The sequence below is a fragment of the Musa acuminata genome, chromosome BXJ2-10 (genome assembly GCF_036884655.1).
Source record: "Musa acuminata AAA Group cultivar baxijiao chromosome BXJ2-10, Cavendish_Baxijiao_AAA, whole genome shotgun sequence".
Lineage (NCBI taxonomy): Eukaryota > Viridiplantae > Streptophyta > Magnoliopsida > Zingiberales > Musaceae > Musa > Musa acuminata.
This window is the reverse complement of record NC_088347.1, coordinates 29,890,824-29,904,635: the sequence shown is the minus strand read 5'-3', so window position 1 is coordinate 29,904,635 and position 13,812 is coordinate 29,890,824. Positions and strand designations below refer to the sequence as shown.

Genomic DNA, 13,812 nt, shown 5'->3' with positions numbered 1-13,812 from the left:
TTATAGAGAGATAAGATGATTAGATAAATACATACATGAATCTTTTATCATCGAGTCTTATATTTTTTTATTTATAATTTTTATATCTCTTACTATATCGTTAATGATAATTATTATTATTTTTTATTATCGTATGTAATTTTTTTATAAAAATAATTATCGCATGTAAACTTCGACCGGATAAAAAAATTGAAAGGTTATGTTAGGTCATTGATGATGAACATAAAATTATGTCAAATGACTACATATCCATAGGACTATTAGGGGTAAAAAAACATTAGGAGTCTGCCACGTCACACAGGATTATAAGTGATCGTTAACGCATTATCGTAATATAAAATCGTTAATTTAATTTGACGAAGAATAATAGTATAGTTATATCCGAAAACACGCGAGAGAGTGCGTGCGATACAGTACATGTTAAACAGCAAAGGGTCCCATGTGGATTTGTCCCTATCGGAGGCATCCCATTCCGTTACAAGCATCCGGAGGAACAACCAAAGCGAGCCCCAGCACGTGATGCCCAACCCCAGCACGTGCCGTGGGGTGGTGGGGGTGGGTGGTGGGTTTGGGGGTCCCCCGACCACGGGCCAAGAACATCAATCGAACTGCACACAAAACTTCAACGTCCATCAAGCGATCCAAATCCCAAACCCCACATCAAAAGCGATCCAAGAATCATCGGAGATTGGAAGACGCGGAGACGAAGTGGATGGGGATCAAAGTTCAAGATTATATATACAAGTCCTCTTCTTTTGGTGGTTTCGTGCAATTGGAGGCAGCAGTAAGCGGTCATGAATCCGATCGGGAAAACCAAAAAAAAGAAGGAAAAAGAAAAATTCGAACGAGGAATCAAACCCGATATCCGAATCCAACAGCGATCGGAACTCTCGTTCACGCGCCCGAAGATCTCCGCTGCCCATCCATAAAAATCCCATCTTTTCTTTTTGGTTTTCTTTTCCTCTGAGCGATAGTACAGAAGCGTAGAAGGGGATATCAATTGATTAAGATGCCGTTTTATTATCGTAGATCGCGGAATCTTCCGCCTTCTCTCTCCGTCTGTTTCTGTCACGTATTAATTATTGTCTCAATTTTTGATGCTTTTGTTGCGTTTTTCTGTTGGGGTTCTTGGTTTGACCCCGTGTCAGGGAGTCTATTTGGGTTATGATTCGGGCGTGGGCTTCTTTACGTCGTTCTCTAGATATATGTAGTCTATTTGTTTTAGCCTTCGTTTACTTTACCCTTCGTCGCGTCGTTGCCCTCTTTTTGGTAGCCGATTTTTCTCTCCTCGGAGTTTTAGGGGGTCGTCGATCCCTCGTTTTCTTAGCTATTTCTGTTGGATTTGCGATACTAGATCTCCGTTTCAGGTGGTTTTCGGGCGATTCGGACGCCGAAAGGCGGAATTTTTGTGGGATCTATTGCAATTTGGGGCTTTGGAATCGTGAAGCTTGGGTGAAGGGATTTAGGGTTGATGTCCCATTTTGGTTTTCTTGGATGCGTGACTTGGGAGTAGTACTGGAGCTTCTTCGTTTCCTTTTCGGTTGGTTTCAACTGGAAGTTGGCGGAAAGGTATTGGCTTTGGGGAGGAAGATGAGATAGCTGGGTTGTTTTACTCGTTGATGTCGTATAAGAACGATGTATCAGACGAAGCAAGCTTGCAGGCTCATTGCAGTCCTATGTGGGAAATTTGCTGAGACACGAAGGGAGGTAAAACGTGGGCATTTGTCTTTGTTTCCAGAGCTTGTTTCCTCGGGGCGCCTTGAGGTTTGTACTTTCGGTGAATTTCAGATCATTTTGTTCTCCTATTGAGTTTGTTCTGTTGTTAAATCGTGTTCAAATGCAGGTTCACACGCTTGTTAATCCAACAATGGATAGTTTTCGCAATGCTCAGAAGTCATTAGAACCAAATATCTTGTACTTTCAAGGGGAGCAGCTGGAAAATGAGGAAGAAATTGGCACATTGTTTTGGGGGGGCATTGATGTGTCAGAGGCTGAGACATTCAGTTCTCTCATGGCTCCTCCATCTCCAACAATAGTAAGCCCCATTAAATTATCCAAATTCATATATCAGAGGAATAATTCGGCGAACTGCCTATTCAGTATCTTTCTCTGTATTTTAGTTGTTTCTAGGTTTTATGTCCCACTGCATATGTGTCTCTAAAGCTTCTTTGAACTTTCTGAAACATGCAAATCAGTTTTTATCCTTTTTGGCTTTAGATAGATTAGGAATGCAAAATGATACCTTTTCAGAACTTGTATCATTTTTCATAATTTATTCAGCATTGATTGTATCCTGAATGTGTTGATTGTTGACCTGTGATCACGGTTGCAGATTTATCTGGAAGTCCCTAATGGTGAAAAGATTGCGCAGGCATTACAAGCTAAGGTTGAGAGATATTGATATTGGTTGAACTTCAGCCTTTTCATTTGAAAGCAATTAAGAAATAGTTTGTCTATATACCTTTCAAAAGACCCATAGCTTCTTATTAAATGCTTTACTTGATAGGAGTTGATCACATAGTGTCTTCATCTTGATTTAGTGTTGATTTTAGGCATTGTTATTTTTTAGGGGACTCCATACGTGATATATTGGAAGAATGCATTCTCATCATATGAAGCTTCTCACTTCCGCCAAGCCCTTCTGTCTGTCGTACAGAGGTATTCTTTTTTGTGCTTCCAATTCTCCCTCTGAATAATGGAACTTAAAAATGTCATGGTTGGGCATGTTATGTGCAGTTCATGTAGCCATGCATGGGATGCTTTCCAGCTTGCTCATGCATCTTTCCGCTTGTATTGTGTACGGAACAACTATGTTATGCCAGCTAACAGGCAAAAGGATAATGGTGAACTTGGTCCACATCTATTGGGAAGTGCACCTCAGATAAATATTCTTATTCCAGATAGAGTTCAAGAGGATGGAGAAGAAATCTTATCTGATGCTCTTCCTGTGACAAAAATTTATGATGATGATGTGGATATGAGATTGCTTGTTTGCGGAGTGCCTTGTACAGTGGTGAGAGGAAGTTTTTTATTTTAGAAGTAATACATGTGTACTAGCTGTTCCCATTGTTTTCACAATTTCTCCTTTTGTCAGGATGCATGCCTAGCAGGTTCTTTGGAAGATGGCCTAAATGCCCTTTTGAACATTGAAGTAAGCATTATGTAGCATCATTGGCTTGCTATTGTCTTAATAGTTTGGCTGCTTTACAGATAATCAAGTTCATGTCTTATTTTTCACCCATGATGCGTGGGATTTCTTTCAGCAAGAATGATAAGAATTCAGCCAAACACAATTTGCGAACGTTAATAGGATTCTGCTTCTTTCAAGTTGCCACCTCCCCAATCTCATTCCTTTTCTCTAAGAATTTTGGTGAACATTAATACCTTAGATGAAACTCTCTAACTAAATGTGGTCACAAGTCAGTGTTTAATGCTGTCAAAGTCATTAAACATCTTGAGAGGGTATTTCAAGAGCAAATATCTTGCGTCTTTATCAACCACAAGTTGTTGTCAAATGAATGTGTTATTGCATAAACTTTTCATTTCTATTAGCACTGCAGGATAAAAAAGTTTCCTAAAAGATTTCTAGATCTACAGGACCATAGCAATGACAAGATTTTAGTTATTACTTTATGCAAGACACTGGTATCTTAAAAGATTTAGTTATTGCATTCTTGATGCTTTAGATACCTCACTTTTAACTAAACTAGATTTTTCACTTGTGAAATTATTTTTGTGCATGCCAGATTCGTATTAAGACCATTTATAGGACTAAGTAAATGCCTAAGTTCAATAACAAATTCTGAATTGATTGTCAAGAATTGTTTCCAACTAGCCTCATCTTTTCTGTTGAATAATTTAGTAGTTTATAAAACCCCGAAATTCATCAATATCACTTTTCTTACACTCTTATTGTTGCCTCAGATTCGTGGGAGTAAACTTCACAATCGAATCAGGTATGTCTACCATCCCCATACTTCTTTATTCCAATTGGTCACTACTATCTATGCTTGATCTTTTCAATTCATATGTATTGTTCCATAGATTGAGGACAGGCCTTGAGATGACATTGAGATTGACCCATTGCAACCTAGGCATCATGGTTTTGGATTGTCACAACAACCTCTGTGCACACTAACGTGTACAACAATTTTGATGAGTACTCAAATCAGTTGTCTATAGTATTCTAGATCATCAATAACATTAAAAAGTACAACTAAATGATAGAAACAAAAGACATCTGTGGTTGAAATTTGTTAATAATTCTCTTTTTTTTTGGAAATTCAAGGGATGATTCACCTTTTGCAGAGGGCTTAAGATTCCAAAAAGATATAGTATTGATCTCATGGCATTGTTTTCTCTATTTTGTTAATTATGGTTCATTTTCTTTCTTTTTCTTGGGCACTTGAATATCAAGTGTACCTAAATCAGCCAGGTTTGGATTTGATTGGTTTAGTTAGTTTTGGTTAGGATCAATTGTTCTTTGGATTCCTGGCTAATATGCTCTAATATTGATCATGATCATGTTATCTGGATTGATTTTTTGGATATTTGATAGATCTGATAGAAAACCGGCAGGCATGTTTGGAATTTGGCCTATTCTTATTGTAGACTTCTATTGTGTTTAGCAGGAATTCTGAGATTGTTTTGTCCCAAATTGTTGCAATGAAGATAAATGCTCTTACTAGTCAGATAGTTCTACTATAGGTTTTAATACATTCTGTCTCAGTCACTCTCTCTCATATTATTTGCTTTGACAGGTTTCACTTTAAGTTGATAGCTTGTTGCAAAATTTTATGTAGTTTTCCTTGGAACTTTCTTAATGTTGAGTTACTAAATTCATATTGATAGGAAAGGCTTGTATAAGATGGATTCTCATGTTATTGATCGGTAATGTTCCTAGTTTGCTTGGGACTTCATATGTGATGACTTCTGTCATCAACTTAATTGGACCAACAATAGCGCCAAATTAAATATTCTGCTGGACAAGTTTCTACCTAAATAATGGCAATAACTTTTCTAGACGACCATCAATCATGTCTGATAATTACGCTTGCTATATGAACTTGTGCTTGTTGCTTTTGTTTGATGAATGTTGACAATGCTCATCAGTGCCGCACCACCTCCTCTTCAAGCTGGATCACTCTCTCGTGGAGTAGTTACCATGCGCTGTGATCTCACAACTTGTAGTTCCACTCACATTTCAGTCTTAGTGTCTGGAAGTGCACAGACATGTTTTAATGACCAGGTAAAATCTTAAAATGTTATGTTTCCTGCGAATTTGTTGGACTTCTATGTTTAAGCCACTTTCTCATAATCTGCAGCTATTAGAAAGTCACATAAAAAGCGAACTTATCGAGAAAAGACAGCTAGTTCATGTTCTTCCAGATTGTGACAAAAACAAACCATCTCTGTTTGAGCCTCTGCCTTCTGTCTCTATAGCTTGTGGTGCTTCTTCATTTGAGGTCCGGATGAAAGTACCATCTTGGGCTGCTCAGGTTAATATTTCTCCTTTTGCATTTACTTTCTTATTAACATAACATCTTTTAAAACTGATGACGTCGGTGCAATTTTCCTTTCTCCCTGAACAAAATGTGTCTTCTTATTCCTGTAATTTTTTATTTTTTTGTATGGCAACATCCAGTTGTTTCAGTCTTTCACCATTTTTAAGAGCAATGGCTATTAGAAATGGTAAAAGGAAACAAAATTTCACCGACCATTACCTTGTTCTCGTGATCCTATTTGGCAATTTCAATAATTGGATTTAACAATATGATCATTGTGTATCTGATGTAGCCATTGTACAGGTTTTAAAACAGCTGGCACCAGAAGTCTCCTACCATAGCTTGGTCACTCTTGGCATTGCCAGCATACAGGGTGTTCCAGTAGCTTCTTTTGAGAAAGAAGATGCTGATCGCCTTCGTTTCTTTTGGAATAGGCAACAGCAAGAGTATTGCTTTCAATATGAATTGTCTCCTCCTCTGCCCACTTTGTCTTCATCTCTTTTCAGGAAAAGGTCCAAGCCTTTTTCAGAAACTAGACCTATTTCCCGTGGCCATACCATGAGGGCAAATGGGTCAATCTTTATGATAGATCATCAGGATGTCAAAAAGGAAGTTGGCTTGTGCCAAGGGATTCATATGCCCTCCATGATTGGCCAGAAAAGATTGAAGGTTGCTACAATGAAGCCCATTCCATGCTTCCGGCGGCATAAGATATTGCCCTTCTCGGGAGTTCAGGAGGATATGCCTGATGGAAGCCAGGCAAAAACTAACCTGTCCACTGTGCCTTATGCAAAGCATAATACACTTCGTGCTCCTTTGACACACAGAAAATCTACATCAAGTTCTTTTCACGCACAACAGATCATATCTATCAATCCTCTGCCATTGAAAAAACATGGATGTAATAGATGTTCGATTCAAGCTTGCACTGAAGTAAGTATATGCCGCCTGTTTGGCCATAATGTGATTGCATATCCACGTTTGACCTTATTTTCCCTTCTCTATCATATAGGAGGAGTTTCTCGAGGATGTTATGCAGTTTCTAATCCTCAGGGGCCACAGTCGGCTTGTACCCCAAGGAGGAATATCCGAGTTTCCTGATGCCATACTCAATGCAAAACGCCTGGATTTGTTCAACTTGTATAGAGAGGTGTGTCTTTTTTTCTTTTATCTTTTTTTTTAGAAGCAACTCAGCTTTTGATGTTGATCATATGTTATCTTTCATGACAATCTCATAGTATGATGCATGCACATGTATCCTTCTGCAGGTTGTTTCTAGAGGCGGTTTCTATGTTGGGAATGGCATAAACTGGAAAGGTCAGGTTTTCTCAAAGATGCGAAACTATACGGTTTCAAATAGAATGACTGTAAGTTATTATTTACATTGTTACAAGTCGTTTGAATGCCTAGAACAGTTGCATATTATGGTAGTTCGATCCAATCACAAACATAGAGATTTGCAAGCATCTTAAGATGCAAGTCCGCTGATCTTGGTTGTTCGTCAGAGAAATTGTGGCATGACCATCTCCCTTGGTTCATGTACAAGAAATTGTAGCATTACCATGTCCTTTGGTTGTTTTGTCTTAGGGCGAATATCTGAAATCTGCAAGCATGTTAAGATGTAAGCCCAGTCCTTCGGCTGTAGAAATAAGTCTGTCAGAGCATCTATTGGCCTATGGATAATTCCTTTGGTTTGTGTCCAAGAAGTAACTGAATTAGGTTGTGGATTTAATTTCTCTTGTCACAGACAAAGATTGGTCATGATTTGTTAATATGATTAGGAAAGTTGAGTTTGCGATGTATTTTTAGCAAGGCTGATTTATCTTACCACTAGACATCTATGCACTTACAATTAAGTTATCACCTGATAGCCTCCTAGAAATCAATTACAGTTGGTGACTTGCATAATGCAGACATTGTTACGAAACTGAATTTTTAATGTCTTCTTGTTATTGACTCCAGGGTGTTGGAAATACATTAAAGAGACATTATGAGACTTATCTTTTGGAATACGAGCTAGCACATGATGATGTGGATGGAGAGTGTTGCTTGTTATGTCATAGGTAAACAATCACTACATTTTCTTTCTGAACCATGTGTATTCTATTCTAAAATATGTTCAACTATATGTTGATTCTTCTGCAGTAGCACACCTGGTGATTGGGTGAACTGTGGCTTATGCGGTGAATGGGCTCACTTTGGTTGTGATAGGCGGCAGGGACTGGCTACTTTCAAGGTTTGTCTCCCTTCTCCAACAGTTGCAACTGAACACGAAATGCTTAATGGGCGGTAGAAGCTACTACTCTATTATGTTGCATCCCATTGCATTTCTTTCTCATGACGAGGAGGGAGTTGGTCTCTTATCACAAAGTTTTATCACCATCGAAATAACATTAACATTAGAATTCCACACGTGATGTGTGCTTTTTGTACTTCTTCGACAGGATTATGCAAAGACAGATGGCTTGGAATATATTTGCCCTAACTGTAGTCTCTCGAACTCTAAGAGGAAGTCCCAGAAGGTGGCGAATGGACTTTGTAACGCCATGACTCTTCCACGACATGAATAATTGCTTAATTTCCTTCTTTTTCTTGTGTAAGAGAAGATCCCCAATTTTGTCAGGGGTTATAACATGTATCAGTTCATATTGTTGCTTGCCTAATCTTAGGCTGACATCTAGAGCAAGTGCAGATGGTATAAATGCAAGAAAAAATATTTAGTTTTACCCCTCCTGCTGATAAACTGTATCCATTTTCTATCATTCTTGTTATGATTTATTCATCTGGATGCAGTTTGAGATACAGTTTAATGTGGGCTCTCCAAGAAAGGGCAACTAGTCTTGGTGGACACCTGCGGCCATATGCTTTCCTCACTCTACTGCACCCTGAATCCAGTCTTGAATCAAGAACAAATCTAGAGGATAACAGGTAAGTCTAGCTCAAGCCAAGCCAACAGCTTAATTCATTAAATGTAAATGACATGCAAATTATAGATTTTATTATTTTTGGATAATCCATTTCGTTTACGATATGAAAGAGTAGAATTTGAATCTATGTTGATGAGAGTTTGCATAGTTACTACTTCAATTAGTTGCTAAACATTTGACAACGCATGTGAAAGAATTAAGAGGAAAAACTGATCAAAGTCAAAGTCTAACCACGACTCAGACACCAACTTATTTCCACATTAAACATATATATATATATATATATATATATATATATATAATACATGTATTACATCTTGAAACATACCATTTCCAATTAAAAAAACCTTATTTAAAGTGGAGAGGACGTGGTGGGCACAAGCCTCAAATATTAATTAATCATTGACCAAAGTGTCACATTATTATTGCCAACTTGTTGCCACCCATGCACTCTTCTCTTCTCTCTCTATGTATACACATGATGACATCATTCCATATGCAATCGTTATTTCATAAATATTCGACATCATTCATTTATTTATGGTCAACCTCGGCCTAACTCCAAGTACCTGTATTGTACTCCCTACTCATTGCACATGTTTTTATGCTATATAATATATATAATCCTTAAAATATTTAAATTATATAAATGTCATATATATCTGTGTGTGTGTGCTAAATTCATGTTAATTATTGCTAATCATGATTATCGATGAATTTTAAATACCTAAAATATCCTTACCTCTTTTAATCAATTATTTGACTCTTCATTTTCTAAACTTTTAACTTCAGAGAAAATTATATATGTAATACTTTCCAAGGGTTCAAATGTCAATTGAAGTCTCATCAAGCGAAGGCTTTTTGTTCACCAAGTTGTAAAAGTCCAAATAGAGAGTTCCATTCAAATATCTTGGATGGAGGGGATCGATAAGATCAAACATGATGCACATGTCATCCTTGCTTCTAATATTGGATATTTCATTATAAAGTTTAGGATGCAAGTGTGTAAATAAATTTATAGTATGACAATATAATTTCACATTTCAAATTTAAATGGTTAACTTTGCTGAAAATAAGGCTTGTCAGTATATTGTTATTAATGTCATGGTAGTAAACATGTCAAAATCTTAGCTTAGTTGTTCTTTGGTTATGTGCATATGGCAAGTTGGCTTGTGTTTGTTTCTCTTTTGCCTCCTCCTATAGTGTGAAATTAATTAGCTGATATATTATTTTCTCTGTTTTCAAAAAAATATTTTATAGATTAAAATGTTTAATCTTTATGTTGTGTGTGTGAAACAAAGAAATAAAATTAAAATCAATCCATCAACAATTTTGAGAAATAGATTTTATATTTAGAAATTTTTTTTTTTCTCGTCTTCTGTCTGTGTTCTCCGCCGACTGGCAATTGCTCCTATAAAAAACCCTTCTTCTTCAACTATGAGGAGAGAAGCAAAGAAGACGGGGAGTCGGAAGAATTCCAAGCTGTAAAAGAGCGATTTTTGAGGTTCCAGAGATGTGTGGGGGCGCGATCATCTCCGACTTCATTCCGCTGGCGACGGTGGCTTCGCGGCGGGTGATGGCGGAGCACCTGTGGCCGGGCCTCGAGAAGAGTAAGCAGACGACGGGGAGGCGTCGGAGAGGGGTGGAGGTCCCGGACGATGACGACGACGACGACGACTTCGAAGCTGACTTCCAGGAGTTCAGCGATGAGACCCAGGTGGACGAGTTCGATGGCGTGCACTTCGGCTTTGGATCGGAAGCCCCGTTCCCGCGAGGTAACTCGAGCGAATTTTCCCAAAAGACGCTTCTTTTCTCCGTTACATCGGATGTTCCGTGACTAGGAATGGGTAATAGCCGTACGAAAAGTTGCGGGTTCGGTTCTTTTTGTAGGCGCAGAGGATTTATTAGGAAAAGATGGGATCTTGTAGCGATTTATTATGGTTGGGCTTATAGTTTCCTCACCGATTTACTTGTCGCATCAATTTTATTACTTTTACAGTATTGTTGCATAGTATGCAATCCTCAATCTATAAAATACAGTTAAATGGTTGATATGTAGGTTATTTTTCGTGACTTTTCTAAGAATTATGGCAGTTCAAAAAGTGAGGAATGAGAACAACATGAAAACAGCCTCGTGGATCTGTAAATTCTGCTCCATCATATATGCATAGTGATGGGCAAGACCTGCTTTTGGTGTTTCTTTCATTGCAATTGGATGATTACTGGACTTCGGAAGTTAAGTTCTTTGGATACTTCAAATACCTAATAGAGCCTCCGATTTTGTTAGAAAAATATAAACTTTGTTATTCTAAGGATAAATAAGGCACCCGATGATTTGTAGTGGATTTAGGAAACTTTGCAAGAAAAGGATGATGATATTCTTTCAATTAGAATCTCTGAGTTTTTACTGTAGCATTTCGAATTTGTGCTTGGTTTGCAGATGGCTCACCAAAGTCTGTATATCTTGATGGACTCGCCACAAAATCAAGCAAAAGAAAAAGAAAGAATCGATACATAGGAATCCGCCAACGACCGTGGGGCAAGTGGGCAGCTGAAATCAGAGATCCTAACAAAGGAATTCGTGTTTGGCTTGGAACCTTCAACACAGCTGAAGAGGCTGCCAGAGCCTACGACGCTGAAGCCCATCGGCTTCGGGGTAAGAATGCCAAGGTGAACTTCCCGACAGGAGCAGCATCATTGAGTTCACGCAAACGCTCATCAAAGCCTACTGCTTCAGTAATACCAAAACCAAAGGTGTTGGAAAAACTTGACTGCAACCAGAATTCCAACTATCTTTGTGACCAAGATTCTGAACTCTATTCAACGTTCATGGAAGATCAGGAACTCACGAAGCCTGATCACCTGAATCCTGTTACCACAATAAAGTCTTCAGCACCTTTAGAAGAAGCTGCTTTGAATTTTCACTCTGATGAGGGAAGTAATTCTCTTGGTTATGCTGACTTTGTATGGGAATTTGAGGCCAAGACCCCAGAGATCATGTCAATCCTTGCTCCTATCGAACCTGAGTTATTTGAAGATGGTGGCCCTCACAAGAAACTGAGAAGTGATATTTCTGGAGTTGAACTCTCCGAGGAGTTATATGCCAATGAACCATACATGAAGTTCCTCCCTACCCCATACTTTGAGGGGAGCTCAGATGCATCAATGGACAGCCTATTTGGTGGTGAACTGTTGCAGGGTGGTGTGGATCTCTGGAGTTTCGATGACTTGCCTATGGAGGCAGTGTTTACTGAGGGGATATGATCCTCGCCATTGGTGTTCCAGAAAGAGCAAATAAATGTAAGAATTTCAATGATCTTAGTTAGGTTGTTGAACTATTCTTAAATGTATACTTCATTTTGGAAAATGAGCTGTCCCTTATATGTTGTTTCCTTTCTCAGAATACAATGTTGATGAAGGATTTTGGAGGACTGGAAACATTGGCAAGCTGTCATGAAGTTCTTGTAATTTGCCGTGCAAAAGTGCCTTCAAGAACACTTGTTGTTATCTTGTGATGTATCTCAATTATTAGTCTTTGGACCCGTTTCTCGTTGTGTAATAAATAATGCTTTCTTGCAAGTTAATTCCATGTTGATTTGGAACATGTTTTAAGAACTTTGCCACTGTTGTCACTCTATGCAATCAAGCGTGTGTGGTTTATGATGAGAGCTTGATCGAAATCTGGTTACTGATGGCCATCATGACTTAAGCAATTTCTAATCTCTTATGGTTGATAAGAATTTGAAGTCAGAGTGGTCAATGGTTTATGAAGATATAATTCCTAATGTTGTTTCTATTCCTTTGTTGGAGATCTTTGATGTGTTTGCTCTTCTTTTCAAAACTGGTTATTGATGCTTGACCAAAGATGGTTTTTGGATGCCACAGACAAATTCATGGGTGGCAATTTTTGGATTGGCAGTTTTTGGCAATAGGTAAATTAGATATGCTGTTATTGGTGATATTGTCAGAATCTGCATCTTTTGCACTCCTTTGATTGCTTACTGCTTAGTGATGACAAACAACAAGAAAAAGCAGTATGGCTTGCAGATTCTTAGAGGTTGTCTCAACTCTTCAAGCTTCTTGTGGAGAGGGCACAGACCAAGGATTCACTTGCATGGAAACCACCCTTGTGATTGGCGAAAGCAAGACATGGTCTTTTGACACTTTTGGAACATCTACTGGTACACAATGACATATTTTGATGCTTTTATTCTTTTAATATGATGCAGTTGGAGATGCAGAAGACATTAGGTACATCACAAGTATTTGACTTGTTGATGCTTGTCACTTGGTTCTTAGGAAGGACAACTCTTTTGGGACTGTAAGCTCACAACACATCTTTTTTGGGGATCTAATCTACTTGGGATTCCATTTTCCTGAATGCATGAATGTAATTAACCTAAATGCATAATAGAGCAGGGCAAGAAGAGCTCTTGCTTAGGGACCGAGGATGATTTTGAGAATACAAACATGAAAATTTATGCTGAATTGAGTTTGAAATTGACCACAGGGCATATGGATTAACCGCGACTGCAAGATCTGATTAAAAATGATGCTACAAACCGTTATTCTTTTGGCGATCTATCACTTCATCTTATTCAGGTGCTTACTAAATGAAGAAAAATATTATTTTGACATACCGCTTATCGACAAATTTCTTTGACTTATTGTGCAAATCATAGATATTTGCGCCTAAACAACACAAATATCTTAATCAAAGAAGCAATCTGGTTAGGAAATTTCTTGCTCATGTATCATGCTCAACTTTGACAAACATTCATAGTTGGACTTTATTCTTAGTAGAAGTATATGTTAAAGGAAATTTAAATATATATATATATATAAAGAAGAGTCCATTGACTTTTATGTCTGATTGAGATAGCAGGAATTTAGCTGTTCTTGTGCCTTCACTACTTAGGTAGCTCATGGCTGGCTTTTTTCGTTGTTTCCATGTGAATGACTAACCATAAATTTATTGCTGAATATGAATTATTGGTACAAAATGCTTGAGTCCAAGTTAATGGTGTGAAACTCATCTAGCTCTTATAAGTTCATTCAAGCCTTAAAACTTAAAGGTCAAGTCTGTATAAGTTTTAGGAAATTTAAGAAGAAAAATAAAGAAGAATCCATTGACTATTTCACATGTTTGACAAACTTGATCGGATGTCATTGTTTCATCACTGCTTAGGTAGATCAAGGCTGACTTTTTCACTGTCACGAGCTAGCCAAATGCGATGACCAAGTGTGAACCATCGGACCAAAATGCTAACTTGATAGTCAGACTCATCTAGTCGTTATAAGTTCTTCATAAGTTCTTCATTCAAGTTTAAAAAGTCCAATCCAATGTTGATTTCATGTAGTGACATGCTTTCTTGGTTCAC

At 37.9% G+C, this 13,812-nt stretch overlaps 2 protein-coding genes across 4 annotated transcripts; both read left to right on the top strand.

Moving 5' to 3' along the window:
* Positions 1-611: 611 nt before the first annotated feature.
* Positions 612-8,230, top strand: LOC135584154 (AT-rich interactive domain-containing protein 4-like). 3 transcript variants are annotated; one of them, XM_065129265.1, is made up of 15 exons: positions 612-1,764; positions 1,844-2,035; positions 2,333-2,386; positions 2,570-2,658; positions 2,737-3,013; positions 3,095-3,151; positions 3,925-3,956; positions 5,113-5,248; positions 5,325-5,498; positions 5,808-6,437; positions 6,517-6,654; positions 6,773-6,871; positions 7,467-7,567; positions 7,650-7,740; positions 7,949-8,230. In XM_065129265.1, the coding sequence occupies exons 1-15, from the start codon at positions 1,636-1,638 to the stop codon at positions 8,072-8,074; spliced, it is 2,325 nt and encodes a 774-aa protein (XP_064985337.1). In that variant the 5' UTR covers positions 612-1,635; the 3' UTR covers positions 8,075-8,230. The 3 variants fall into 3 exon arrangements, with proteins under 3 accessions (XP_064985337.1, XP_064985338.1, XP_064985339.1); XM_065129266.1 differs by having other exon boundaries at positions 1,491-1,764; positions 7,653-7,740; XM_065129267.1 differs by lacking the exon at positions 5,808-6,437 and having other exon boundaries at positions 1,491-1,764.
* Positions 8,231-9,844: 1,614 nt separating this feature from the next.
* LOC135625630 (ethylene-responsive transcription factor 1-like) lies at positions 9,845-12,097 on the top strand. The gene is made up of 3 exons (XM_065130681.1): positions 9,845-10,206; positions 10,872-11,731; positions 11,833-12,097. The coding sequence occupies exons 1-2, from the start codon at positions 9,945-9,947 to the stop codon at positions 11,693-11,695; spliced, it is 1,086 nt and encodes a 361-aa protein (XP_064986753.1). The 5' UTR covers positions 9,845-9,944; the 3' UTR covers positions 11,696-11,731; positions 11,833-12,097.
* The last annotated feature ends 1,715 nt before the right edge of the window (positions 12,098-13,812 follow it).